We start from the raw sequence: 26,625 nt of genomic DNA, 5'->3' as shown, positions 1-26,625 counted from the left end.
CTTAGCTTAGGTAAAACAAGCTAATAATGTACACTGAATTGTGATGGAGTGGGCTTTAAGTGATTAACTTCGCAAATTTTCTGGTCTTACCTTATGAAGAATGGTCATTATTTCTTCAATATGGGCTGAAACAAGACAATGTTTGTATCCTTTCGTTTGATGGTTTTTGTTATTTGAATGTATAATTACTAATCAATTCAATTATATTTGCTTTTTACAAGACTGTGAAGTTTTGAAAGAACATATATTAATATTTACTCATCAAGTTTTTGTGGTTTTTTTTCAGTAGAATTGGGTTTACATGTTTCAGATTGTACATTGGAAACCTCCCAACAAATGTGAATGTAATGTCTGTGAAACAGAACTTTCCGACTGCTGCAAGAATTGATATCGGTTTCGCGCAGAGGATGAAATTCACACGGTAGGCAAAAGTTTTTTCATCATTTGTGTATGTCAACATTGCTCTCAATCTTAAATATGTGCTACATTTACTATGAAATCCTTGTATAAGATTTTCTCCACGATTAGCCTGAAGAACATTTTTCCAGATCTGTAAATAATTGAGTTGTTTTGACATTTTATATAAAAGCATATTCAGCATGAATCCTTTAGATCATTTTAGAAATGTTTTAATAAATTTCATTGTAATGTCATTAAAAAATAGAGCTGGTCCAAAAACCAATTCTATATTGTGTAATTTCCATGATTGGCAGTGTTATGAATTTGTTCTAGTTTTATATCAGAAAAATATGTACTAGAGGTTATTTTGCCAGATTATTGTTATCTAAGTTATTATGTTGGGAAATTTAAATTTTACTAAAGCACACTCAGTTTTAATTCTGACACTTGTATTTGCAATTTATACTTAATTTTTAATTCAATTCATCATTTTTAAGCACAATGTTTTTTACTTGTATCTTGAGTGTTATAGCTCTTTTTAGTTTTGTTTAAGGGTGTATTATTATAAAACATTTTGGTGAATATTTTGTAATTGTATGCAATCATCCTTCTGTTTACTCTTTAAGGTATGCATTTGTTCGATACAACACGGTAGATGATGCAATCGAAGCGTACCGAAAAACGCACAACCTTGTGTTAGATTCCAGGAGTATAATTGTGAGATTTCGACGGCAGCGTGGTCATGTTGGTTTACCGGGAGAGTCCAAGCCACAAAAAGAATCTAAAAAAGTAAGTGCAGTACTCTTAATTAACAACTTGCCATCATAAAACCAACACATTGGCTTAAAGTTTCATTTAAAATAATGATAGTTATTGGGTTTTTGCTCGACTTGCAATTTTCACCAGTGGTAGAAACACAAACTCATATCCTAGACCACGGAGCATAGAAGGTTAAATTTGCCTACTATCAGTTGAATTTACAATCTGTGTCAAACAATGAAACAATACAAATCAATAGTGTCTTAAAATGTGCACATGGTTTTTAGATATAAAATTGAACAATTCAATACGTACTAAATGTCTAATCCGTCATTAAATTTTGGTCAGAGAAAGTGAGGGAAATTTTATCATAGATTTCTGTGGACATTCTGTGATCCATAATTTTAGACAGCGAACATTTTTTCCTTGATGTATGTAAATATTTTCAACCCAAGTGCCACTTCACATTGATGCTCATTCATGGCTTAGTATATTATGTGCTTCCTTCAGGTGATATTTCATATATCCGCATAATCAGCTCTTTACATACTTCCGATGCACTTTTAAAAGTGTTTGAAAGTACATATTGTTCCTGATGTGATAGTGAGCGAGAGAAACTTAGTTTTTAATATTTTTTTTTTTGCAAGACCACAGTAGGAAACACAGCTTTCACTTCTTTGTGCTGTTGGGCTGAAACTGATGTAAAGTTTTAAGTTACCTGTGGGTTAATTTTTTTAGCTACGTTTTATTTCACTTAATCCCACTGACCTTGTGACAACTGTATGTTTCCATGTTCTACACTGTTAAGAAATCTGAAGTTTCTTCCTTTCCGATCTACCTATATCACATTATGAAATTAATATAGATATGTATATAAATTATTTATTTATTTACAGCAGGAAGGTGAAAAAACAAAAGCAAAACCCAAGAAGGATAAAGAAAAGGAGAAAGAAAAGGCAAAAGTGAAAGATAAGGTGAAAGAAAAAGGTAAAGAGAAAGGAAAGGAGAAGGCAAAAGAAAAGGAAAAAGAGAAGGAAAAAGAAAAGGAAAAGGCAAAAACAGTAAAACTAAAAGTAAGTGTTGTAGGATATTGATTGATAATTTAATTATAATGACATTCATCCTAAATTTTCTCACAGGACCAGATCCTAAATTTTCTCAGAGGACCAGATGTATTAAATTTTATTGCTGTATTGTTGCTAATCAATCAATTTCTGTTAGTAGTGTTTTTGTATGACTTCTAATTTATGTATTTGATTTTCACATATCTGTACCTCGGAGGCCTATGACTTAATGTGGCAGAAACTATTTTTTTATGAGAACAGTTAAATAATTTAAGTAGTGCTTCTCCTATTTATTCAACCGTTTTTTTTTAACCCAAATATGGAATTTACGAAATTTCATAGACCTTAAGTTTGTATGCCACTAGAAAGAATATCAAACAGTGGTCATGTTTATGGTTGCAGGGGATTTTGGCCAAAAGTGGACATAGTGTCTTATGCCTCCTGGGTACAGATGTAATAAATTTGTAATGGGAATTTTGATTCTAATTTTCTAATTTTCTATAAATAATTTAAGATAGTCGTAATTGAAAGTAAGTAGAAACCAATTTGTTGTATGTTCCTTTAACTTAAGTATTTAACCATATGTACGTTTTATGTAATGTATTCTTTTCTATTGCTTGCGAAACCTGCTAAAAGCAACTAAGGAATACTTTTAAAATTCATTTTTATATAGCAGTTACAACCCAAGTACTTCTATTTGTGGCCTAATAAAAAAGAAAATTGACAGCAGAAAACTGATATGTATCTCGTGTTTACTGGAAATTATGAATGACTTAGTGAATTGCAGTCCATTTATGGTTTTTGTTTTTACAGAACTAAAAGAGTGATCCATCTCTTTTTACCAATAAGAATAAATAATCACAATTTAAGCTATGTTAATATTTAGTATTATCTGTCGTGCAATCAAAAAATATGATAAAAACCACATCTAAAACATACTTTTTATACTTAATAGTAGTCAATTAATCTATCTTCAAAATGCATTTTATGTGCAGCATGTAGAAATGAACGTAAAATAGCTCACGCACATGGCAACCTCACACTCTTGGTTCATTTCTCACGGGCGCCTGGAAGCCATACACTCTTGATTCACTTGTCACGCGCATGGAGGCCACGCACTCTTGATTCATTTCTTACACACATGGCGGCCACGCATCCGTGTGTTTTTTTGTATAGAACGTGGGTTCCGTAGTAGAAGAGGTGAATGGAAATAAAACCAAAATAACATTGAAATAGAAGTCAGTACACCACATAACACGGGAATGCAATGATTAACATGAAAGGAATCAAAATTTACCCCAATTATGTACCTAAAATTATTTATTAAAATGTAATACATAATTCGTAAAGTTTTAGTTTGAAAATTTAAGCAGTTATGTGCTCTACATAGAAATTTATCTAGTTTTTTGTGAATTTTTTTTTTAAATATACTAGAAATGTAAAGAATATTAAATGAAAATTTAACTAACAGTTGAGTAAATTAAAACAGTCAATATCTGACACGTGATACATGATACCATAAAAATGTAATTAAAGATTTACAAAAACATCACAAGGAACTTGGTTTACAGCATTGCATGCGTATTGATATTTTTTTATTTTATAATGAATTAATTGCAACAAAAATAAATTATTGTAATCATTCAACCAATAATATTGTGCCTCGTTTTGATATGTAAAATCTAAAATGTTATACACGCACAATGTGAGTAATATGTATATTTAAAGAAGAGTTTTGTGCAGAGCTTGATGAAATTTTGCACACGGGGGGTTCAAAATTAGAGGGAAATCACGGTCTAGCTAAGATTTAGGGGAAAAAGAAAATACCACCGTCCATCCATGTGAAGCCTCTTCATTCTGCGTAAAGTCTGGGCAATTGCTGTGTGTTTGAGTTATTTTTATATACGTATTTATGAATAATATTGTTGACATTCAAAAAATAAAAACAATAACTACCATATGTTAAGTTTTTGAACAACGAAATTGGTCAAAATATAAAACACCAAAAAATGTTGGTGCTACATATAAGTTTGTACATGTTGAGTTAAGTGACTAGTGTGTTTTATTTGTGGTTTCTGTTTGGACAGGAGGAACTGAAGTCGGATGACGAGGGTGACGATGACGATGACGACGATGAAGACGACGACTCGGACTCTGACTCTGACGACGAGGAAGAAGATGATGAAGAGGATGACGAAGAGGACGAAGATGATGAGGATGATGATGAGGATGACGATGATGATGATGACGATGATGATGATGACGAGGATGAAGAGGATGATGATGAAGAGTTTGATGATGTAAGTGGCATGCAGCAGTGTGAAATTGAAAGGACCGAAATTTGTGTGTTTGTTATGATGGATTTGTAAGGTCATTTATGGTGTAATGACAGCGTTGCTACAGGTAGATAAAACAGGGGGAACTCTGAGAAATTAAAATGGACATTGCCTTGAAAAGCCAGGGAAAAAATCAAATATTTCTGTAATTTTTTTTTTTTTGTGACAGCAAAATTGAAATGAAAATACAATTTTTGCTGACATTTTGGCACTCGAAAAGTGCTAAAACATATATGTACTGTCATGAATTCCCAGGCATTTTACTGGGTCAGTATGGGGAGGGGAGAAGGGTCTGCATGTTTTCATTCCAGTTCTATAGCCAACATTATAGTTTTAAGTGAATTAACAGTAATTGTTTGGAAACCGGTGTAGCTGTCTAAAACGTTGTGTTCATTTTGCTTAGGTAACACATTTGAATGGCATTTACAACTTCTTACTCCCCCAGAAAGCAACATCGAGTGCGCAGCGAGATTCTTTGTGTCTGGATGGTCTGGAAAACGTGTCAGTTAAGCTGTAGAAACCCTGGAAATGTAATGAAATTTGGGAATTGCAAGTTTGTAGCATCCTTGATTGAGCATAAGCATGTTGCGCGAGACCTTGTTCTTCTTCGCACGCCACCTTGGCGAGGTGCAGCCGCTCCGTGCCGGCCGCCTGACGTGCAAGTCGCTTGCCAGAGCCTCCAGTTGTTAAAGTGATGTGCCATGGACTGTCTTGTGCAAGGCTCTGGGTGTGTGTGCGGGGGGTTAGGTTCTTTTAGGATCAAGAGCTCGCAGCAACACTTCACAATGTTATTGTGTGTGCCGTTTCTGTGATTAGCAGACCAAACAGAATTGTGTCACATAAAATTTAGTTTATTTAATTTCGTCTATAACTTCCCGTCTCTAGGGGGGAATATGGTGACAGAAGGGGTAGTTATCTGTTTCATCTAGAGCACAGATGAATTATAATCCCTTACAGAGTTTTAATTTGAAGGTAGGAAAAGTGTTTCTTATACAGAGGAGAAAATGCCTTATGTTAGATATTGTTAGAACAAGACTTAGAAAACAGATATCTATGAGCAGAATTTCATTTTAAGAAGATTCTGATCACTATATAGAGGTTTGGTTGATATGTATTTAAATGATTTAATTTTAAAACTGTTTACCATAGATGTCCTAATTTAGACAGTTTTCATAGATTCTGATGATGTTGATTCTTACCTCGATTCCCAGCTCAATTACGATCCTGTAAAATTTATGAATTAAAGATTAGGTACTTATAGAATTTTTCATTTCTCATGTGTCCCGTGAGAGCTGAGGAATAAATAGACTACACTGTTTTTAGTACTAAATGCTCTATTTCAACACAATATTGTGCCCTACTTTATGTTGTACCCTACTTTTTACCAATAGAATAAAAATCTTTTGAGAGACTATTCTTCATTAAAATATTGCCAGTATTTCCACACGTCACTCAAATTCGTAACAAATGTTATACAATGAAATAAAATTATAATTACTACTACATAAGACAACTTTAAATAATTTCCAGTACATTTAGCTATATAGATTTCAAAATTTCAAAAATAAAAAATATATACTGTAATTGTAAAATAATTTTTTTTTGAGTTGAAAATAACTATTGGAATTAAATGTTTAGGTGTACCTGAGCGGTCACTCTCTTGGTATTAATTTCCAGGTATTTTCAAGATTTTAAAGTCATCTTATTGAATAATTAGACCTAATAAAACTTTGTTCGTGTCAAATTTTACATTGAAATAAATTACAGTATTTTAGCTATACAATTACAATATAGAATTTCTCCTGATAATAATTTAACACATCAATTAAAAGAATTATTTAAACAAAAGTAAAACATAATTATAATTTTCATGGCAAAGCAAATCACTTTTAACTGACTCAAGTTCACTGGTTTCACTTCCTCTGCTTCTAGCTCTGTGGTCACTGGATCAACCATCAACCATCTGTTTTTAATGAGTTGATAAGCCTCCTCTCACTAATTTTTAGTGGTGCACCGATGCGGTTACTGCTGAATCGTAATCTGCGATTATGGGTACTTTCCGATTAATCGTAATCGGCGATTATCTTAACTATTACTTTGCCGATTATCTACGTCCTGGTGTAATTAAGTAGCTTTTTACCGTGTAATATTTTGTTACACATTTTAGGACGAAATATGGTAATATTTGTATATACATATTACAAAATTCATCTAACTCCGTCAGATCTTGATTACAGATATTTCGTTAAGTTTAATAAATCTCATTGCCTCGAACAATAAAAAATACATTTTTCCTGCACGTTTATTTAAGTTTCGTCTTTTGTTTTGTCTTTTGTTTAGTGGCCTTGTACATTACCTATAGCTAGAGACGTAAAATAGACGACACGCAATCAAAATACCACAAGCAGTTGCAGTGGATTCTATGACAATCAATCTTTTCGAGTCGTAGTAGCGGTTCAAAATTGCGGTCCCGTTACCTTCTAGAGTTTATCACTGCATTTTACAAACTCATTATGGGCGTCTTTGGTAACATTATTCGTTATTGTGTTATTTGTATGTGACGTGAAAAGTGAAAAAGTATTTATAATTTTATATATTCAGTCAACATAAATAAAATCACATGTGCTAGAATTGGTTTTGAGTCATTTTTATATAATTATAGTGAGAAGGCGAGTAGGGAGAAAAAAGTGAAGTGTGGAAACATTTTTCTATAAACTCAAGTGAACAAATTAAAGCAACATGTTTACATTGTTAAACGGTAATTTCTAGTGGTGGTTGTAGTGGACTGACCAATCAGCAAGGATATACTATTAACCTATGGAACCACATCAAGCAAATTAGCACATAATGCATGCGACCCCCTCCCTGCATGGCTAATGTGTGATAGACTTCGGCCTGAGACGCTCTTAGGACCCTCCCTAACCCGGACCCCTCCCAAACACACTTAGTTTTTAGTTAGGTTAGGGAAAAAAAAAATCAAGCAAATGCATCCTGATAAATTAGTGGAGAAGTAGTAGTTGAAGTTGTTTACAATAACAAATATAAATAGAAGTTAATTTAATTTACACTTTGCAATGACTTAATAGTGTAGTTTATATATTTTTAGACTGTTATTATAACTGTATTCTCAATTTTACCTAATCTTATTTTTAAATTCACATGGGAATAAAAATTTTTGTGTGCATTATTACAGTTAAAAAAATTTGTTCATTATAATCGGTAATCGGTTAAGTCATATCGGTGCACCACTACTAATTTTTCTGATAAACGGCTAGTTCTTTCAGAACTCCGGCTAGCTCAAAATTAGTCGAGATTGCACATACATGAAAACTTGAAGAAATATTTATGGAATGTTGAAATATTATTTAATTTCCAGAGAAAAAAATGTTACTGTTGATAACTGTAATCACGTCTCCCTGACATAAACTTATTTTTATTGTTTTTATTTATCCTTCACGAAAATTCACAAGTCATAATGGCTGCTATCTTCCGACCACAAAAAATACACACATGACGAAAATACAGACTGGTCGCACAAGACACCTTCACTGGCTCCTAAATAAATTTACTGTTCGTTGGTACCGAAAGTTAAAAATTACATAAATTATCCTGTGGTTGCTTGCAAATCACAGTACAAGCCGAACATTAATGAAGATACTCTATCATCGTTGTGGGCTGTTTCAAATGACTGTGGCCGAAATTTCTAAATAAAGTTATAATAGACAAAAAAAAGTTAAGTATAGACGGTATAGCCTTGACCACAGTCGCAAAATTTCCTTCCTCTACATTGTTTTGTTAACTTTGAACCACCGCCCAACACCCGACCTATCGGTACCTCATACAGACACTGACTGACTTCATTGTCATCCTTTGTCCTGTAGAGCAAGGGTGCACATGTGACATGATTTCTGGCCAATCACAAAAATATGCACAGTAAAGAAATTCATCTGTTCACGAGCACATGGTAACAGCCTCCCAACTGAGGGTACTAGTCTTTCCCACACACAAGCACTGCCTGTCTCTCTCTCACACATATTTATGACTGATAAAACCATTGCATCAGCCTGATTGTTATAGAAAATCTCTGTATCCACACATTAATAAATTTAAGAAATACAATAGAAAATACGTGAAAGCACATAAAAATATAAATAAGCACGCAAACAAACAGGTAAAAATACCTTTAAACAAATTATACACCATGGAGCAGGCAAATCATCAAAAATATAATAAAAAGATTGAAATAATGTAAGTTATGATCAAAACACTTGCAGCTAACACAAAATACATACTTCTCAATAAATAGCTGTTATTTACTTGACATCAAATTCCTTCAACAAGAACTAAAAATCATCGGAAAACATATTTTATGTGTTTACATATCAAATTATGCCCAAAGTTCTACAGTTTTGTTGCACATAGTCATTTGTGGTGAGTGAAAACAGGAGAAAGAAAAAAAAGTGCCGAAAAAAGAGCATGTGTACACCTATTCCTCACTTAGCACGACTAATTCGTTCCTAAAAATGCTAGTGTTATTCAAAATCACGTATTCTGAAGCATTAGTTGCCATAAATAGCAAGGCTAATGTGTTCCAAAATTGTGTAGGAAAATATACTTTACGTAATATAAATGCGTTGAATAACACTCAACTATAAATAAGTCACACCATTTATCTTTATATGCCACCCATCGCACTTTGTATGACAAATATGACACCCCATAACGGGAGATACGTGGCTATGTACTTAATCGTCAGTCAGCTGGCTGATTTGCCCGCCCGGGCGTGACCTTGAACTTACGCGTATCTTTCCAAACCATCCTTTACTGACAGTGAAACCGATATTACTGTCCGGATAGTTGGCGGGAGTGGACCTGATCCTGCGGGGAAGGTGATTGTCCCTTGAGGTGTCGGAGCTGTTGCCGGCTCTAGTATCCGAGACATGATCCAAAAGGTTCATGGAATGGGTGCAAGGATGCGAATATATAGCCTCTCCGCACCAAGTGGTAATCCTCTGCCTCCACGTGGGCACCGCTGCTGGGGGCGAATCGTGGAGACCATGTTGGGATGGGTAGCCTCAAACTCTGGTCATAGCATCGCCTTAACTGAAGAGGACAATGCCGGGCGTAACCCTGCCGCAGTGCATCCTCAATTGCGTGTATGGGACCAGAAATGGTGGATTGTCTGAATCTGCGGGCAACAGCAGATGTGATTGAAACCTTTCTGGGGGGTTCGACTGCCGAGCCTCGGTGTCTTGGTCCCAAAGGGCCCCATAGTGAATGGATCAGGCCTATGGTAATGGAAGGATCATGAAAGGCGCCCCTGTGTTCGGGTGCACCCGGGCTTAAAAAAGAGCTGTAAACCGCTCGACTAGGTGTGATACGTTCTCCTAGTCCAGAGGTCGGGGGAGGTACCGAGGCAACCCCGAGGCCCACCAGCGCACGCACCGTGGTTGTCATTTCTAGTCAGGGCTTCCTGCGATCGCCACCGGATGAGTTCAGGCACTTCCGGGCCTTAATCGGCTGTAAATCTGCCTGGCTGAGGTACGGCAGTTCGGAGGGTAATCCGAGGAGATGAGGACATCCTGTGGAGTAACTCTAAAGAGTGGCAGTCGGTTAGCTACTGGCAAACAGTCTGCCGAATCAACGCCAAGTTGTAGTAGTACGGGAAGAATCCATAAAAGATTGAACGGTGTTCCGCTGAGGTTTCCTCCAAGGCCCTGGATTCAGATTGGGTAGGACTCGTACTTGGTAGTGGTGCTCCGATCGCTTGGAGCAGGCTCCAAGGGTTCCCTAGCCTGATGTGGAGTCGACGTAGTGAGCGACGACACAGCTCCGGTACTAGCCTGGACAGCTATCAGAGGTTGGATAGGCCTCCACCGGACCACGGGTTCACTGGGTGTTTTGAGGGGTCCCAGTGTGATGTGGGAGATTGGGGAAGGTGCCAGCAGAGCTGATAAAGTCTTAGGGCACAGGACACAGCCAACTGTCTTGTTAGCTGAGTGTGGTAGAGGGGCTGAGGCGGCGACTATGCTGGGTTGGTGGCCCCAGCCGCTGGTTGGTGCCAAAGCTCTAATACCCTCCAAATCTACAACAGGGAGCGATCCCTACCGGTTCTGTATGTTAAAAGCTCTGGAATGTTTAAAAGAGAACTGGAAGATACTCCCACACTATCCTTCAAGGGTGCATATTGGGAGGGGAACGTTGAGAAATGCCGGCCACAGGGTCGGAATATATCTGTCCGGATAGTTACATTTTAATTTTTCAAAAATTAAAGTGCTTTTTCACGTATCACCTCCTAGTTCACACCAATCTTGTCAGGCCGATGACTTTTTTTCATTGCAACATTCATTTAACAACCTTTTCCACGTGAACCATCTGTTCATTTCTATTCCGGTATCTAATGTTAAATATATTTCCGCTAGTACAACCAACAGCATCATACTTATATAAACGTTTGGTAAGAGTGCGCACAGTTGACTTGCTTAAAACTAAAGTGCAACGAACATAAGCGTGGCCTTCATGACTTCTAGTTTTGTCTCAAATACGTGAACACGATGCATTATGAGTGATCAAGCACGTACAGTTACCGGCAGCAGAATGGGCAGACGTTGCTTTTGTTTGAGTGAATTCCCTGCCACTGGCTAGACTGAGTTCACAACCCTGTTTGTGGCCAGGCGACAACAGTACGGCACGGCGGCATAGGCGCGGACGTAAAAACATTTGGTCCTTTACACTCCATAGCCGCAATTTAACTTGCCATAGCTGATGTTTGTTCAACCGCCGATAGCGTAGACAGATCTGTGCACGCATCTCTTCCCCCCTTGTTTGGCTAACTGTATCTCATGGCACATCTGTTGTTTACAGAAGTTGAAACTGACTTCGTGGCGTCGTGCTCGAATTTTTTTTTTGCCTGCCGAGATTTTGTGTTAACTGAAATTTGCAGGTGCGCTATTTAAGACTGGGGCAGTAAAATTCACATTGCGCTAAATGAATCAGCGCAATCTGAAGACGTGCTAAGTGAGGGATAGGTATATATGATAGACATGAAACTTCTTTGGCAATTCAAACCTTGAATCGAATTTGCTCTCTTTATATCTGTATGGCTTCAGAAACTTTTCAAAACAATGTTTTTAAGTAACATAAGTGGGGGAAAAAGTAAATAACAGTGGTCAATATTGGTATAAGAGAAAAAAAAATGGGGATACAGTCAACACTTATGGAATCATGAGAATCAAAGAATCAACTTTTGACATCAGTATTTGAATCTGTATATAAAATTCCTAAAAAAAAAAAATTGTTTTCTTTTATTATAATTGTGTAATAATCCTAATGCATTTTTTTTTCCAGCGATCAGGAAATATGTTCCAGTCGGTTGATTTGCGGCTGAACGCCATCGATGGAATGCCGTTCCCGTTCCTCACAGACTAGTCCTAACAGGTGGGAAAATTTGGCAGAAGTCTAACGAACCGACCGATGTGAGCCGTGCTGCTGCTGAGCGAAGGCTTGAAGCTGTCCGGTTGGGAAGTCAATCCATCGTCAGAGCGAAGGTGACATGACTCGCGATTCAGTGGGCCAGCCGGAGGCTGCGTCACAGGTCACTGGCTCGCTCGTGGAAACGTTCCTTGTCGATTGAGAACACAACGGACAGAGTGTTTGTGTGTGAGCTTCAGTTAACGTACCTTCCCTTCCGATGCTGTTGCGATTATTTTTTTTCCCCCCCTCCGCTTACAAAACAGTTCTATTAAATATACGCTTCAGACCGGGCCTTCTTAATTAAATTTACCTTCAAGCCACTTGTATTAATGTATAAAACTTCATTTTAATTAATTTTTAACAAACATAAAGTCATCGTTATCAGAGATACACATCATATTATGTCCCAAGCACCTGTAAATTCATTGTACGAAAACACAGTAGCATGTTAACCAACCAATGTGACAAGCAGTTTAGCAGCTGATCCTGTTATATTATAATTTCCACGTATTGATACTCTTAAATGGTGCGAGAAATGAGTATTAAGACTTTAATAAAGAGTTGATTCAATTGACATTTAATTTATTTTCCTTTGAACTACTGGCCTCACTTTATCATTTTCATGGCGGGCCAGCAGAAATCCGCAGACCTGATTTGGCCCACAGGCCGCCTGTTCAGAAGGCCTGGCAGATCTGTTTCAATCCGATCTGGTGCATTGCACTCACGTAGCGCAAGTCACGGTTTCGATCCCAGAATTTAAGGGCACTGATTAATACCCAAATGTTTTGAAGTCCACTAAAATCTTGCTGGTCTTGTGGTGGCGTGCATAACCATGCAAACGTAAAACCTTGTCAAACACTCAACACAGACCAGAGTGCAAAAATAACTTTGTGGCACAGTGTCACTACAATAATATTTTATGAATAAATAGTTGTGTTATTTATTTTATTCCCTGGAGGTAAACTTTTAGGATTTTTAAGCATTGAGTTTTAGTACTTTTACAAAAAATATTTATTATAAAAAAATGAGAAAAAAGGGTTTGCTGAGAGTAAAGAAAGTGGTTTTCATTGTCATGATGTGTGTAGCATTGTAAACTTAAACTACTACAATGTTGCCAGATTTTCACAAAACTCTCGTATAGAAATCTGCAAGATTAGTGTATAGTATTCTTGGTTTGAACCTGTGAAGTAATTCCAGAGCTTCAAGTCAAGCTTGAGCGTACATTTTCCTATATACAAGTTGATAAGCATTTTTTGAAGTTATACGTCTTTAGGCGCGTTATGAAAAAATTATGAGCGTGAATTTTTACGATTTGCGCACACCATGCAACTAAATTTTCACAGAATAAAAAAAAGGCTACATACTAGTAAAAATTATATATGTGTTTTTAAATTGTATACTTTAGTGATTGATATTGAATACTGCTCCATACAATGAAAAACATTTATTTATTGTGAATATTAGTGATATAAATTGTGTTTATAAACTTTTTCAAGTGTATTTATATAAGTGGGTTTATGTTCCTGTAAGTATAATTTATTTGCATTATAAATTTTTACATCATTATTAATAAATAATTGATATTAATAAATTAATAAACATGTAGCATAATTATTGATTTTATTATTAATTAACATTCATCATAATTATTTTTCTAAATTAAATTATTTTGTACACATGTTTATATTAATATTGAATATTGAGTATTTGTTTGAATAGTTTAATTCTGATTTACTTTGTACTTTACCAACCGTATTTATGACATCACTCCAGTCCTTTTATTTTATTTTTAATAATTATTTATATGTATAATTAAAGTTATGTTTTAATATGTGAAGTAAGTATAACTTCTAACATGCATACATAAGTACACGCGCTCTTTTTTTTTTTTTTTTTTAATAAAACATAATTGTATTCTGTAACTTTTTAAAATTGCTAGAGTATGTCACGTTTATTTCATAATTTAAATATTAATTTACAAACTTTAACATTATTAGGTGTGAAAGAATGACTATCACAATATTGCTAAGAAAAATACTTTTATATATGTATATGTCCTGAAAATGCAGTACTATAGTTACTTCTGCATGTTCAGGAGAAAAATCAGCTCAGAGATTGGAGTTGAAGTTTCCCTCAGCTGAAAATACTCTTTCTCTAGTGACCTATGCATCTTGCACCATTTACAAGGTCTGCAGGTTTTATTAATAGATGGTAGTTTTAAATACACCTGCAGTTAATACAAATTTTTTTATGGTTAATGAAAATGAAATGTTCATTCATTTGCTGTTATTATTTCCATGAGTTAGCCTTCGTTTACGTTTCTCAAAATAGTGCTATTAGTATCTGATGGATTTATATTCATTTACTGTGATGCTACAGTTTTTATTTAAATTTTTTCAACATTTTTAATGACTTGATGTTATTTTACACAAAAAAATTGTTTGATAAAATTATTAAAACTATCAGTACATTGTTTGTAGTTTTATAACCTGTGTGAGATACAAGATTTAAATTGAATGAGGTGGCATAGTGGTTAAATTCTGGACTCACAATCCAGAGAGCCCAGGTTTGAAACCCGGTTTGGCCATTTTGATTTTTTGAGTTTCCATGGTTTCACTTGTGCCAAAATTGCTGAGATGGTTTTTTCCCATAGGTAGAGACAATATTTAATGGTTTCATATTTAGGCCAATTTACTTTTAAAAACAGTTGGTTTCTATGTTATTGTATTCATTTTTTTTATGAATTCTGTTTAGTCATAAAGGTAGCATATTATTCAACAAATTTGACACTTAAATGTTTCATGATAGTACTTATTGCACCAAAACAAGGTCATTTTGACTGATAAAATATGCATTTTTATAATATAATAATTAATAATAAGCATGTCTTAGGATAGAACTAATTTAAACAAAATAATAATTTTGCAGGTATTTGTTGCAAGATCAAAAAATTTTAATTTATCATTTTAAATTTATATAGTATCTACATTTGGTACAAACTTTATACTCAATAAATTACAGTCATTGAATTTATTATATTAAAATATTAATTTTTTGTGATTTGAGTTTAGATTTATAATTTTGATTAATTGATTTTAGATGCTTGTGTTGATGTATCGTGTATTAACTTGCATTTCAATGTTATATGATGTACTGACATGAACGTCAGTGTTATGTCAGTTTTATCGCAATCCACCATAGGGTTATTCCATGCCAAATCAACCAGAAAATAATAATTTTTGGCATCACCATCTCCGAATTAAAAAAAACTTGGCGAATTAGCAGTAGGTGTGCAGAAAAGTGCATTACCAAAGTTACAGCTCCCTGTGAATAATACTTTTTATACAGCAGGTTTGCCAACTTGTGGAAAACGTGGAATTTTTGCTGCACAAGGTCAAATAAAAATATTTGTAACTTCCTTTGTAGTTGATTGAGAACCTTGATGTAGGGCTCAATAGAAATCTAGAAAAGTGTACTTTGAGATAAAAATAAGTTTTACGAATTTTAAAAGGAATTTGTTGTGACCTTGAAAATTTTGAAAAGTGTATTTTTGAAAAATGTGAAAAAAAAAAAAAATGTTTTGAAGTGAATTATTGGCTATAAATGACATAAATTTCATTTTGGGATGGATCTGGGAACATAAACTACATCTCAAATACTGACTAAGGATGCAGTGGAATTGAGCCACTTTTGCACCCAATGTTCTTAGAGCAAGTTCAGACAAGTGTATATAATCACGTCAGTCTCGCAAAGCAAGGTCAGTCTTAGTGCAGCTTTGTCATTGACAACAGTGCTATACATTTGGTGTGAATTTCTTAAGTTTAGCCATATTGATAAATACTTTGCAACAATGTAAAAGAATTACATAAATACTGAGTGCTGTAATCCGTTTAATATTCAGGGTCACAAAAGCAGCAGAAAACAGTTGAGAAATGTTCTTCAGTGGATGATACAGAAACAACCACACCTGCAGACTGGACAGAAGGTATGTGATTCATGTCGGAAACAAATCTCATCAATAGCAAGTGCAAGTACTACTACACGGGAGGAAGAGTACAGTGAAGAGGAAAGCTCAACTGGCAGTGATGAAGAGGAATCAAGCATGGATGCAGTGTTGCACACATTTAATAACAGTCTACCAAGTATAGGGGAATCACCCATAAAGAAAAGAAAAGTGAGAACAGCAAAATATGCAAGGAAAAAAGTAGTGAAAATGTTGTCTGCAATTCAAGAAAGAATATTTCAAATTCCTGTACCAGAAGTAGGAGTATCACAGGAAAAAAGTTATGATGAAAATATATTATAACATAATACAGAAGGAATTCCCAACTGCAACGAACTACATGATACGAACATCAAAGAAGTTAGTGAAGGAAAGTGTAATAATGACATCCAAAACCAGGGAGAAATCTAGACTGTTCAGATGTTTTATTCAAACGACAATGTAAGCAGAATGATGCCTGGTAAAAAGGACTTTGTAACTATTTGAATAGGCGATACCAAAGAACACAAACAAAAGAGGCTCCTACTAAACAATCTGAGAGAAGTATATGCCTTGTTCAAACAGGAGCATCCAAGTGTCAAAATTGGTTTCTCCAAATTTGTATCTCTACGGCCTAAATATGTGGTTTTGGCAGGATCTAGTGGGACACACACTGTATGTGTATGTTTAACACACCAAAATATGAAGTTGTTAATAGATAGCTGTTATTTGGCCAAACTCATGGAAAGAGAAAATCTGTTAACATATCACCACTATGTGGCTCAAATAATGTGTAATCCTCCCCAAATTAAATGTTTTTTCCATGAGTGTGCAGAATGTCCAGGCCCTGATAACATACAAAAATCACTGGAGACTACATTGGAGCAGAATTCAATTGAAACTGTAACATTCAAGCATCAAACGTTTACACACTTGAAGTTCTTGTGAAGTCACCTGATGATTTCATAGAATTGTTCATTTCTAAATTATTAATATTACAAATTCACTCTTTCATCGCATACCAGCAAGGGAACTACCTAAAGGATCTGGAAAAAAAATAGATGTTGGTGAGGTAGTTGTTGTATGTGACTTTGCAGAAAATTATTCTTTCATCATGCAAGATGAAGTTCAGGGATTCCATTGGAACAATGCATAGGCTACAGTTCATCCATTTGCAATGGATGAGTCAACAGAGGAAATAATTTCTACCAACCTAACAATAATTTCTGATGGTCTCCAACATGATGTCATTGCAGTACATACTTTTCTTACACATCTTATTCCATTTTTGAAAGAAAAAGTCACTATGTAAAATATATTACTTCTCTGATGGTTGTGCTGCTCAATACAAGAATAAAAGTAACTTCTCAAATTTGATGTATCATGTAAATGATTTTGGAGTTGGAGCTGAGTGGCACTTTTTTGCCACCTCATGGCAAGAATACATGTGATGGTCTAGGGGGAACACTGAAGCGACTGGCAGCCAGGGCAAGTCTGCAACGTCCTTACACAGACCAAATTATGACCCCACGGCAACTGTTTGAATGGGCTGTAAGTTTGCATAACATGAATTTTGCTTATGTCACTCAGGAATAGGTAATGAATGAAAGAAAGGTGTTATCTGAAATATGTGCAAATGCTAAACCAATACCTGGAACTCAGAAGCATCATGCCTTCCTGCCTGTTTCATCTGAGGAAATAATTGTGAAGAGATTTTCTAGTGAAACTGAAGGTGAAACTCACTACATGAATAAAATTAAATGTACATTGTCTGTGAATGAAGTTAAAGGTTTTGTGACATGCATGTACAGAAGTGGGTGGTGGTTGGGATGTGTTCTGAAAGTAGAAGAAAGTTCTCATGAAGTTCTTATTAGTTTCCTGCATCCACAAGGTCCCTCACCATCTTATGTATATCCCCAGCATCCAGATGTAATGAAGATTTAAATTGAAGATGTGCTCACAACTGTAGATCCAAGAACAGCAACTGGAAGGACATAAGTTTTAACAGCCTTTGACACAAAGACCTCGGAAAGCCAACTAAAGGAAAGGAAGCAACAGTAACCTGCAGTATTGGTAATGAGTAAATGAATCATATATAGGAATTAATTCAGTGTTAAATCCACGAATGACTTAAAGCTACGCCATTTTTTTAATTGTGTTAATGCCTTACTAGAGTAGTTTTAGTGAACATGGCCTAATTCACAATGTTCTATTGTTTGATCCCAGATCCATCCCAAAATGAAACTTAAGTCACTTATAGCCAATAATGCACTTCATAACACATTTTTCAAAAATACACTTCAAAATTTTCAAGGTCACAGGTTACATGAACATGACCTTGAAACAAATTTCTTTTAACATTTGTAAAACTTATTTTTATCTCAAAGTACACTTTTCTAGCTTTCTATTGAGCCCTACATCAAGGTTCTCACTCAACTACAAAGGAAGTTACAAATAATTTAATTTGACCTTGCGCAGCAAAATTTCCTCTTTTTCCACAAGTTGGCAACCCTGCTGTATAAAAAGTATTATTCACAGGGGGCTGTAACTTTGAGAATTCACTTTCTTGCACCTGTACTGTTAAAGCCTAATTTTCATTGATTTCGGTGATGGTGATGTCAACAGGTGTGTGAAATGGCATGGAATGACCCCATATAATCTTGTCCTCTAACCATAGACCACAGCTATGTCATTCTCCAGTTTCCTTGAACTGTAGTGGTGAGTGTGTCTGACTCTAATGACCTCACTCTTGAAGAAATGTTAAAATTAATGAAGAAATGTATTAAAAATACATTTGAATTTTATGAACCCCAGAAAAATATTTTGAGCTGCATTTAGATATTCGGCTCAAACTCCATTTTTGCAGCTATCCATTATTATTCACTATTGTGTGCTCTCAAGTTGTTAGGAATACACAAGCGTGTTCATAGTCAAATCATCTTCCAAATTTTTCTGCAGTGATGATGAAGAACAAAGAGACGTTTCTTAGTATTACATGTTCTTCATTTCTTATTGAGACAGAATTGAAATAAATATATATGAATTTTTCTTAAATGGTAAAAAAAAAAAAAAGTCAGCACTTTCAGTACTGTTCAAAAGAAAATTTGTAATTTTTTCACAATAATGGGTATTCTTGATCTCTTCAAGATAGCTTTTAATTTTTAATTGGATACAGTCTATATAATCTAGCTTTCCCAGGATTAGGTTTTTGACTCATAAGAGTTGAATGACTGGCATATGTGACAATGGCATTTTAAGGGGGAGAAATAGGAATCGAAAGAATAGATTTTGGTTTCAATAGTTTTTGGGCCATGACCACTTTCTGTTGTTTGATTTTCGAGCATTGGCTTTTTTAAAGCATGGCATATAATTTAATAGAATGCCTAATGCAAGAAGTGACTGTCTGCTATGAATAGTTCACCTGTTGAAGTCATTGACATTGAGTATTTAATTTATTTTGTTGAATGACTACAACTGTAATAACACTGCATTAGACACATTTCTCACAATATGACTTTCAAACAAATCTGCACTGCTTATCGTAAAGAGTAGAGCATGGCTATAAGTATGAAAGAAATATTATAGGTATGTGTTTCGTGTTTTTAAGTTCTTAACATTTGATAAAATTGTAAAAACACTTGATTATACAAACCTATAATAAATTTATCTTTTTTTTATAGTTTTATTCTGCTCTATGCGATACACAATGTTTATTTTTTGGGTTTTGGGGGGGGGGGGGGGGGCGTGTTTGTGATATAAAAATGGCTCAATAGCACCTAATAATATTTAATATGTTTAACAGTATCTCATGCCAGCAGGACCATTAATGTTGTTGTAGCAGTTGGATCCACTCTAGTTGCAAATCTATACTAATTATATAAAGCTGAAGAGTTTGTTTGTTTGTTTGAACGCGCTAATCTCAGGAACCACTGGTCCGATATGAAAAATTCTTTCAGTGTTGGATAGTATATTTATCTATGAAGGCTATAGGCTATATTATATTATCAATAACATTATGGACCCTTACTAAAAGTCCAATTTAGAATCAAATGCGTTGGAGGGGGTTAGATATAACATGCAGTACACGTACGAAGTGTGTGTTGACAATGCCGCAGGCGCTAGAAGTTTATTTCCTATTGCCTATTAACATTGTTGCCACGCACTAGATGCCTTATCATTCTTAATTTTCCCATGCAAGTAAAAAACACCCGTGTGATATTAACAACGAAGCAATCAGTACCCTCATAAGAGTCCAATTAGTATTTAAATATTTTTGATCACTTTAAATCGCAAACCTAAACTATTGTTTTTTTTCCTCTCTCTGTGTTTAATTTGTTTTTTTATTGCCCTTTTTTTCAAGTATATATATTTTACAGACTTGAAACTTCACAGTAATGTTTCTTATGCTACGCAGGATGACATTTTCCAAAAATTAGATCCCATGGGTGGTTAAAACCAGGTAACAGTGGGTTGCATGAGAACAGGATTTTGCATTGTTCATGCCTTCTGCGTCTCCATGGCAACGGGCATCGCGCGGCAGTGGCGTACCCACAAGGAGGGGCATGTATAATGAGCAGCGCAAGAGTCATCTGCCTGTAGACTGCAGTAGCGAAGTACGGGTACATCAGTTGTACGTTGAGTGCACGAGTCGGGAAACCATCGGTGCTATTCATTTTCTCTCCGGTACATTATACAGCATTGTAATAAATTTTCACTGAATTTTTTTATTTACCATTACTGTAAATGGGAGATGTGGCTTAATTTTTTCCCATTAGTATAGCCGTGCGAAGCCGGGTCGGGCAGCTAGTGTTTTATAGTTTGATTTGTTAGCTGTGTTTCCCCATGTCTGTTTTCTTTTTTGTCAGGTTATCATTGCCACAATGTCCCAATTTACAATTGTGTAAGGTCAGTTCAACCACACTGAATGTTCTGCTGCTTTTTTTTTTAAGTAATTTTTATATTTATCTGTATGAATTAGATTCACATTGTACGTCATTATGAAGTTTTATCATGATCAGTATTTTAAAATGTGACTGTTAGGTCTTTTATTGGTGAGCAGTAGAATCTCAACAAAAAAAGGGTGGGGGGGTGGGGTTAGTGTAGTATCAATCTCCACTCTTCTCTAGAGCATCAGCTCCAAGTATACTTACTTTTTTATTTCTTCAATTTTTGCTTTACTATTGTTTGATCAGTTTACAGTATGTATTATTTTCCTACAACCACGAGACATCTAGTTTTGAGGTAATTAATTCGTTGAAAGGCATAAATAAGTGCTGAAACACATTTGTGTATCTAAATACAAGTTTCATAAGAATTAGGTATTTATAGCAGCGTATGGAGAATTCAGAGCCAGTCCAGGATCAGTTGAAATTTTTTTTTCTCCAGCTTTTTCTTGACCAACTTAAAAAAAAATGTATGATTGGTGCTCGAGACAGTATAGTGGTGTGTGGATGAGAGAGCCAAAACTGTCTAGCTCCTGCTCTGGTGAATGTGTCAAGCAAGTTTGAGCCAGTGAGAAGTGACAGTACCTTCTGGATGCATCTGGGATCTACAGTCCTGGCACTGTGGAGTTAGGGATTGTGACACAGTTCAAGTCACTTACAACCTCATGTCGCCACATTGCAAACCCAATTTATAGCGGGAATGGTGCTTGGCTTGACTGTTGATAAGTAGGGACAAGATCGTATGGTTTTATTTTTAGGCTAATTTGGTTTTTAAAAACCATTAATTCGGTTTATTAATAACTACAGCATATTATTAAACAGATCTGGCACTTAAATGATTTTAGCTAATATATATTGCACATTTACATTATAATAATTTTTAATAATATATTTTTAACTTTTGGGAACAATAAAAATAAATTGACAAGTATTTGTGTGATTGGGAAATGCACCTTCATAATTTAAAACCAAGTTACTATAACAATTGCAATATAAAAAAAAATTCTTCAATCTTTTTATTACATACATTTGGGTACAAATTTCCTGCCAAATAAATTACATTAATAGATATACTGTATTTAAAGATTAGGTTTTTGTGATTTGAGTTAATTTTTGGTTATAAATGCTGATTAATTTCTAGTTTTTATTTGCATTTTGGTGTTATATGATGTATTGATATATGCTTTTTGGTGTTAATTTTGGTTTCATCACAATTCACCTATTAATAAGTAAGAATTAGAATTCCCACCATAAATCACGGTCTCACTCATAAAAATAAGTATGATAATTTAAAACATTTTTCAGAGCACAAGCTCTACACTTAACCCAATGTTTCGGGTGTCCTGCAGACAAGGCGCAGACTATCGGCTGGGAAGAAAACAACCTGCTTCACTCAGTATCCACATAGTGATTAGTGGTGGGCTTGCCTGTTACTTTTGAGTATCAGTGAATATAGGTGAAATACAGGTTCCAGTGAAATTTAACTGTGAAAAACAGTGAATGGTGAAATCACTATCTGTTAGTGCTCGTAACTGCTTCCTCACTTTGATGAATGGTGAAATAAAGGTGTACAGTGAAATCACTGCTGACTAGATCTTACAACAGCTACTGTCTCCCGGTGAACTGTGAAATTAAATACATGCAGTGTTTTTCACTGAAATCTTTCATATTGTTTCGAGTTTATTTTGATTTTAAGTTGAAAAATACTACATATTAGTTTGTTTTTTTGTATTATAGATATAATAATATAGACTCCATATTTATGTCATTGTTCTTTTAGCTTAGTAATATAACGAGCATGTTTTAAGTTTACTACATATATGGGAAACTTGAATAAGACCTAAGTTTTTGATAGTTTATCTTACAAAATTTGTTCAAACTAAAGTAAAATGCCATTGTTAAGATTAAGCAATTGTAGCTTAAATTTTATATAAATAGTCTTATACATATATTCTTATAGCCCATAAAAATAGTTGTAGAATAATGATTTCTTTACACATTAAAAATTATTCCATTAAGTTTTTATGTCCTTGGTTTCAGCTTATGACTATGTTGAACTTGTTGACTTTGATGGCTCTGATAAAGTATTTGCAATTATTTCCCTCAGTTTTTCTTCTTCACGGTTGGGTTATTTTTCTGTGGTCTCCACTTTCTAGTTGGTCTCGAATTATTTTCATTATTCAATAATATTCTGCTAGGCTCTCATTCTGTGAATGGTGAATTTTTTTTCTTTCATTTTTGTTGGATAACTGTAGGTAGTCGATTTCACCTAATTTTACTGCTGAAACTGGTCGCAGGTATATATACCTGTAAAATTTTGATATCGGTGACGAAGTAACAGGTATGGATTTCACTGTCCACCACTGGTAGTGATGCATGCTTGACCACCCGCTGCCTGGCACATCCAGAAAGTGGCTACGGAAGCTTGCAAATTTTGTTATGCATAAGCGTATTTTATTCACAAGTTGGATTCCTGAGAATAGGGGATACTTTTGCTTAGTGGCAAACCTGTTTTGCACATCACGCTTGGTATTTTCCTTGATTTAGCGTGTTTGTGGTTTCGTTGTTCTGTAGAAGGTGGTTTCGTTTATGCTGGGTAAAAATAAGATTTTATGATTGACAATGTGGTAGATATTGTTTTAGAGTTTTATATCCTTTTCAGTATGTAGCAAGAACTCTCAGATTTTGAACTACTGATGAAAATTTTTCATTCATAAATCATCAAAAAATAACATCATCACTTTTGTTAGCTTTTGGCTAATGTACTTGGGTGCCTCTTTAATGTGTTTTGTAATTTTTTGTATTACAATTTTTTTTTAGTTTGTTACAATGATGCTGTTGCTTATCCAAAAAGTGTGAAATACATATATTGAAATTACTTACTAATGTTCGGTTGCCTGTGCTAATTAACAAAGAGTGCAACTATAAAGAAACTGATGTAATGAAATGTAAAGTGTTGAGTTTTGATGTGCATTGTGGTTCTAGTTGGTGTCACAGTTATAAGTATAATGCAGGGGTGATAGTTATCACAATAAGCTCATGCAGTGTTAATGTGTATCAAGACCTTAGCCAGGACTTTGTGAAGGAGGGGCTCCAGTATAACCATCATGTAATTTTTTACTAGTAAGTATTCTTTATAATGAAATTTTTGGAATTTTAAAATTTAAATTGTTGGTCATACTAAAATCTCAGGGAATAGTAGAATTTTAGTACTCCAATGTTTACACTTAAATTTTTTTAAGTTTTGTTTTTGTTTGAGAAAAAACTGTGTATTTTATTTATTTCTATTTAATTGTTTTCATACTTTGTTCTTAAGTCAGTTGTTTGATTTCGTTAAAACAATTCATAAACAGTTATATATTAATGTTAATAAATACATGAAACACATATTTAAAGTTTGTATGTTAGAAATACTTACACATGTGCAAACTGGCATGAAATATTGACTTTACTTGGAAAAACAATTCCTGCCATTTCCTTGAATGAGGGCTGTAATACGGAGGAAATACACTAACGTTGCCCACTAAGGATTACAATAATATTTCCAAATGATATCTTGTAACCTTAATTAGACAAATTTCTGTTATTTTCTCATTCTGTTTTCACATGGTTGGTTTTTTTTTTTAATTCTGGAAGGGAGGGGTCTGGACCCCAAGACCTCCCCCCCTCCTCCCCACCGCAACAGCTGCATCCTTGGGTGTAGAGGCATCTCAAATGCTTTGGCATTTACTTTCTAATCTTATTGGAGATTTGGGTCCATGTGCTGACAAATTTTGGCTGAAAGATTTCACAGAAAAAATGTTCTGTTCAACCGAATGACTTCAGTTACGTACATAGGATTGGCGTGGGTTTTTGGCAAGTGCATAAACCTGTGAATTAATTATTTGTGGCATTTTGAATCACCAACGTAAGGAACTGACATTAAAATTCCATCCTAATGAGGAAAAACATCCACTTAAGGAGATAACATGCAGAATAACTGGGGTTACTCTCTTTAGGTGATCAGCAAACAGCCATGCTACCAGGCTCGGCTTCTCAAATTGTCAGATGTGATTAGTGTCCACGTGGAATAGTTTCATGTGAAAAGAACTTGTATATATTTTTTAATTTTATACTATTTTGGTAATAGTATTCTTGCATTACTTAAAAAAAACTTTCAGAGAAATGTTACAGTGGATAGATGTGTAAAGACTAGTTGAATTGATAATGTATGTGTATCAAATTATAGCACCCTTTTTAATGAGGTTTTATTTATTTGTGAGCTGTACAAAATATGTGTTTGTAAATTGTTGTTTTTAGTTGAATGTAACGTCAAGTGTGCGATTGTGTCGACTCCATGATTAGTAGTAAATTTAAGAATTTTATTGTGTCTGTGTATTTTTACTTTCATGTTCCTCTGCCCGTCTGTGCTTCATATGTAAAGTTCAAAGTCTTCTATGTAGAGTTCAAAAAAATTGGAAAAGTTTCAGAAATGTATAATTCACATTCTTATACAATATGCAATGTAAAATAGTAAATAGTATATATCACTGCGTGTTTAACAATGTGCATTGGGTAAAGACATAATGAGGTTTTCTCCATTCTCTAGTCTTAAACAGTCTTAAGTCTCACACATAAAAGCAGGACCATCGAGAGAAACTAAGGATCTGGGGGCAAATAATTTTGTCAGGCTGCCTCCCTATTATTGAACGTACAACTTTTCAAACCCCACAAATGAAACAAAATATCTCAAAGACTGTTAACGTTACTGTAGCCATAACTGAAAAAGTGATCTCTGCATATTGCATCGCTTATAAGTTGTGATGGCTCAAATCCCAATTTTCTCGAATCCAAATCTCAAATTCAAATCCCAAAGAGTACCTCGAATTTACACCTCGAATCCAAATCTAGGTCTCAAATGTCAAAAATAAAATAACAAACAAGATATTAAAATTATTAACTATGGTGTTGAAACATTCAAACCTTTAAATACTTGTTTCACAAACTAAGTATCCAGTATCAATACATATTGTATTTTATTTATATGCTACATGTAAAAGTAAAATTATTTGGGAAATGGTAAGAGGAAAGGTTTGGAAAAAAAATTCAATTAGTAAACTTCAGAGGTTATCAGTGTTGAATTTTTAAATTTACTTTATTTCCTCTAATAGTTTTCTTCAAATCTCCAAATACTGTCCACATCACAATTGATGGTATTTGAGGATTTGACAGCCCAATCCCTACTTCTAAGGTTTCCTTTGAATTCTACTAACAATACACTTTAAGGACAGAAGGCACTTAAGATACAGTATGTCCCTAAAGAATGTCCCAGTTATAAATTTTAATGGTATCAACTATTGGCATTGTAGAGTGTTGTCCAAGATCACAATTAAAGAGTAACTCAAAACAGTTTTAAGATAGGTGCAAGCGTGAATTCTGCTTTGTTGTTTTCTTGCTTGCAGCGACACCTATGATGAAAGAATGGCACTTTCCCCAAATAGTAGAGGGTGAACGTGTAAACTTTATTTGGCAACAGGATGGAGCCCCTCCCCTTTGGAATCTCTTTGTACGGGAGTGGTTGAACGTCGAAGTCCCTGGCCGCTGGATTGGTCGTAATGGTCGAGAAGACAGAGCTCGCCTGCACGTTTACCTGACATAAAGCCATGCAATTTTCCCTTTGGGGCTTTATA

General features: G+C 34.8%; 1 protein-coding gene across 8 annotated transcripts in view; it reads left to right on the top strand.

The window, feature by feature from the left end:
* Positions 1-25,325, top strand: part of LOC134528125 (uncharacterized) — a 37,207-nt gene extending 11,882 nt beyond the window's left edge. For 3 of the 8 annotated variants that reach the window (XM_063361433.1, XM_063361438.1, XM_063361436.1), the window contains exons 6-10: positions 311-421; positions 1,026-1,188; positions 2,055-2,231; positions 4,310-4,522; positions 11,906-12,605. In XM_063361433.1, the coding sequence (XP_063217503.1) occupies positions 311-421; positions 1,026-1,188; positions 2,055-2,231; positions 4,310-4,522; positions 11,906-11,986 (745 nt within the window). In that variant the 3' untranslated portion in view covers positions 11,987-12,605. Of the gene's footprint in view, positions 1-310; positions 422-1,025; positions 1,189-2,054; positions 2,232-4,309; positions 4,523-11,905; positions 12,606-22,261 lie in introns of those variants that run through there. The other 5 variants (XR_010074351.1, XR_010074350.1, XM_063361435.1 and 2 more) reach the window with 5 other exon arrangements.
* Positions 25,326-26,625: the final 1,300 nt, after the last annotated feature.

Source organism: Bacillus rossius, chromosome 1 (genome assembly GCF_032445375.1).
Source record: "Bacillus rossius redtenbacheri isolate Brsri chromosome 1, Brsri_v3, whole genome shotgun sequence".
Classification (NCBI taxonomy): Eukaryota; Metazoa; Arthropoda; class Insecta; order Phasmatodea; family Bacillidae; genus Bacillus; species Bacillus rossius.
Note: the sequence above shows the minus strand (reverse complement) of the source record. Positions and strands in the feature narration are given on the sequence as shown.